At 50.3% G+C, this 3,918-nt stretch overlaps 1 protein-coding gene across 2 annotated transcripts in view; it reads left to right on the forward strand.

The window, feature by feature from the left end:
• The first annotated feature begins 370 nt into the window (after positions 1-370).
• The window catches only part of RANGAP1 (Ran GTPase activating protein 1), a 46,109-nt gene continuing 42,561 nt past the window's right edge, over positions 371-3,918 (forward strand). For both annotated transcript variants that reach the window (XM_017510358.2, XM_017510359.2), the window contains exon 1: positions 371-1,382. In XM_017510358.2, the coding sequence (XP_017365847.1) occupies positions 1,010-1,382 (373 nt within the window). In that variant the 5' untranslated portion in view covers positions 371-1,009. The remainder of the gene's footprint in view (positions 1,383-3,918) is intronic.

Genomic DNA, 3,918 nt, shown 5'->3' on the forward strand with positions numbered 1-3,918 from the left:
AAACTCGGTCTCAAAAAAAAAAAAAAAGCTGTTTGTGTTTTTATGCTTAAATTCACACCTACAGAAAAGTTGCAAAAATATTCAAAGAACTCCCATATCCTTCAATAGATTCACTGATAAACATTTTGTCACATCTGTGCCCCTGCTTTCTCTATGTACATGTATAGGTACATTTCTTTTAACCATTTAAGTTGCAGAAATCCTGTCCTTTTTGTCCCTATTTCAGCATTTTTTTCCAAGAACAAGGGCAGTCTCTTACAAAACCTTGTACTATAATCAAAATTAATACATTTAACACTGATACAATACTATTATCTAATACACAGTCAAATTTTGCTGTCTCATTATCGTCTTTTACAGCAGTCCCCACCCAGGATCTGATCCAGGACCATGTATTGCATTCAGTTGTCTTTTTCGTTTCCTGTAATCGGCAACAGTTACTCGGTTTTTCTTTTTCTTACATAATACAGACATTTCCGGAAGGGTACACATCAGTTATAATGTCCCTCAGCTTGGGTTTCTCGTGATTAGACTAAGGTCATGCATTGCAGACCGGGCGTCAATGCATCACACAGAAAGTGTGCGATGAATGTCAGCTTGTCCTGCTGTTGATGTTAACGTGGCCGTTCAAGTGGTGTCTGTAGAGCTTCTCTACGATAGTTACTATTTCCCCTTTTTAATTATCAAGTAATTTGTGCATATTTATGTGGAAGTCTTCGAATGCCCTTTCAGTTTCATGGGATGGAAGGGAGTCTTTTCTTTCGGGAAATGGATACCTGAGTCTTGCGGAAGAGCCCCAGCACTGGCCATACCTGCGACATCAAAGTTACGCAAACATAACCTTTCCGGAAAAGCGGACGCGCCCGGGCGTAACGCATTCTGGGAATTGTAGTCTTTGGGCGCTCCCTGCTGAACACCGCCCTGCGTCTCCGCGAGAAAGAGCCAGAAGCCGCCGCGGGAGGGCGAATAGGGGGGCGGTGGGGAAGCTCTGCGCGCGTTGCACCATGGGATGGGTAGTTCGCGGCGTGCGCCCCGCCGCGCCCCGCGCGGGGGAACGAGACTACCCTACCCGAGAGACCGCGCGTGCCGGGCAAGGGCAAGCCTGCCTTGGCCTCGAACAAATCAAATCGAAGCAAAGAAACTGCCGGCTTTCAAAATCCTCCTCCTCCGCCATCATCCGCCTTGGTGCGGGGAGCAGGTGGTGTTGGAAGTGCGTGAGGCCGGAAGCCCGAGAGACCCGAAAGACAAGCGGGGTGGACATCACAAGCCCTGGACCCCGAGGTGGCGACTCCGGCCTGACCCGGACCCTAAATCTGTCCCCGTCCCGTTGGGGCGGACGCACGTGCTCGGTTCCCCCCACTCGGCGGCGCCGCCTGTTTACGGTACAGTCAGGGTCCCTTTCCTTTCCCCGCCACCTGCCTGGGACGGGGGAGCGGGGCGAGGAGGCGTGTCCCCTCGGCTTTCTCCGCTTCGCCTTCGACAGCCGAGCGCTCCGGGGGTGGCTGTGGGAGTAGGTGGGTTGGGCGGCGCTGGCTCCTTTCACAAATGGGGAAACTGAGGCTTAAAGGGCGTCTGACTTTCCGGAGCCGCCCAGCCTGCAGCTGCTAGCAGTGGCGTCTCATATTATTCTCGTTGTCAACCGAAGGCGGTGCGAGTCCTCTGGGAATTCCAGATGCGGCTCCCGCGCCGCCCGCCTGTCATTTGCGGCCTGTATTTGCGCGTCGCTCCCACGGCGCCGCCTCCCAGCAGGCCCACGCCCGCGGGGGGCCACGGCTGGCGCCGGTGTCCCTGGAATCGATGTGAGTCACTGCTGACACTTCGCAGGAGCATGCATCTCGCCTCAGAAAAGTCTCCGACGCTGCTGCGAGCAGCGGGGAGAGGACGTTTCTCTATTAACCCTTTGCTTTTGCTCTGCCGCTGACCATTTGCTGACCTTGGACAAATCAATTCACTTTTCTGTGCTCCAGTTTCTTAGTGTATAAAATGTGTGTGGAGGGGTGCATCTCTTTCTCTCTCTCCTGGACTGAGGAATGGGGCCCTTTTCAGCTGAGAAGCTCTGTCCCTATTCTATCAGGAGACTCCACCACCACCTTTTACCCTGAAATTGTCCCATCGCAGAACTGCAAGAGATGTTGGGGTCTCAGGTTGTTTTTTTGTCGGTTTGTTTTTTATTTTTTATCTTTTTAGAGACAGGGTCTCCCTCTGTCATCTAGGCTGGAGCGTCGTGGGACGATCACCACTCAACTGCAGCCTCGGCTTCCAGGGCTCAAGCGATCCTCCCACCTCAGCCTCCTAAGTTGTGGAGACTACAGGTGCCACCACACCTGGCTAATTTTTAAATTTTTCTGTGGAGACACGGTCTCATTCTGCTGCCCAGACTTGTCTCAAACTCCTGGTCTAAAGTGATCTTCCCACCTAGCCTCCCAAAATGTTGGAACCCAGAGCCACTGCACTGAGTTGGTTTCTGGTTAAATTTTTTTTTTTTTTTTTTGAGATGGAGTCTTTCTCTGTTGCCCAGGCTGGAGTGCAGTGGCACAATCTCGGCTCACAGTAACCTTAGCTTTCTGGGTTCAAGGAATTCTCCTGCCTCAGCCTCCTGAGCAGCTGGAACTACAGCTACTACCCCTGGCTAATTTTTTTTTTTTTTTTTTTTTTTAATAAGGACAGGGTTTTTTTTTTTTTTTTTTTTTTTTTTTGAAACAGGGTGTCCTGTTGCCCAGGCTGTAACACAGTGGCAAGATCTCAGCTCACTGCAGCCTCCACCTCCAGGACTCAAGTGATTCTCCCACCTTACCTCCCAAGTAGTTGGGACTGCAGGCACATGATACCACACCCGGCTAATTTTTGTATTTTTAGTTTTGGCGTATTGCCCAGGCTGGTTTCTAACTTCTGGGCTCAAGCAATCCGCCCACCTCAGACTCCTGAAATGCTGGAATTACAGGAGTGAGCCATTACACCCAACTCTGGTTACTTTTTATGCTGTTTCAACGGGTCATTTCTTGAGCACCTTCTATATGCCAGGTCCTGTGTGGCAAGTAGAGTGATCCTGTCAAAACATAGGTCAAATGACATCTGTCTTCTGCTAGAAACCCTTCGGTGGCTTTTCTTGTCACTCATAGTCAAAGCCACTGTTCTTCAAATGGCCTTTATGATTTGGGCCCCTTGTTAATGCTCATCTCTTACCTCCTTTTTTCTCTCTCTGTCTGTGCTTCAGCCCCACTGGCCCTCTTGCAGTTCCTCCATCCTTTCTCCCACAGGAGCCATTGCGTTTGCTATTCCCCTTTGCAGGAATCCTGTTCCCCCAGATGTCTGCATGGCCCAGTCCCTGACATCTTTATTTAATCATATCCTAATAATGCCTTTTTTTTTTCGGACGGAGTCTTGCCCTGTGTCCCAGGTTGGAGTGCAATGCCACCATCTCGGCTTACTGCAATCTCCATATACCAGGTTCAAACGATTCTCTTGCCTCAGCCTCCCGAGTAGCTGGGATTACAGGCACCCACCACCTTCCCTGGCTCATTTTTGTATTTTTTAGTAGAGACAGTGTTTCACCATGTTGGTCAGGCTGGTCTTGAACTCCTGACCTCAGATGATCCACCTGCCTTGGCCTCCCAAAGTGCTGGTATTACAGGCGTGAGCCACCGTGCCTGGCCTAATAATGCCTTTTTAAATCATTCTACATTAAATCGCAACTCCTCCCCCAAGAAAAAATCCTGACCCCCTTCCCTGTTTTTTTTTTTTTCCCTCCCCGACAGCGTATTGCTCTGTTCCCCAGGCCTGGAGTGCACTGGCAACATCTTGGCTTATTGCAGCCTCTCCTTCTCCAGTTCAAGCGACTCTCCTGCCTCAGCCTCCCAAGTAGCTGGGACTACAGGTGCATGCCACCGTGCCTGGCTAATTTTTGTATTTTTTTTTTTT

Source organism: Cebus imitator, unplaced genomic scaffold, assembly GCF_001604975.1.
Source record: "Cebus imitator isolate Cc_AM_T3 unplaced genomic scaffold, Cebus_imitator-1.0 Scaffold435, whole genome shotgun sequence".
In the NCBI taxonomy this organism is placed as follows: Eukaryota; Metazoa; Chordata; class Mammalia; order Primates; family Cebidae; genus Cebus; species Cebus imitator.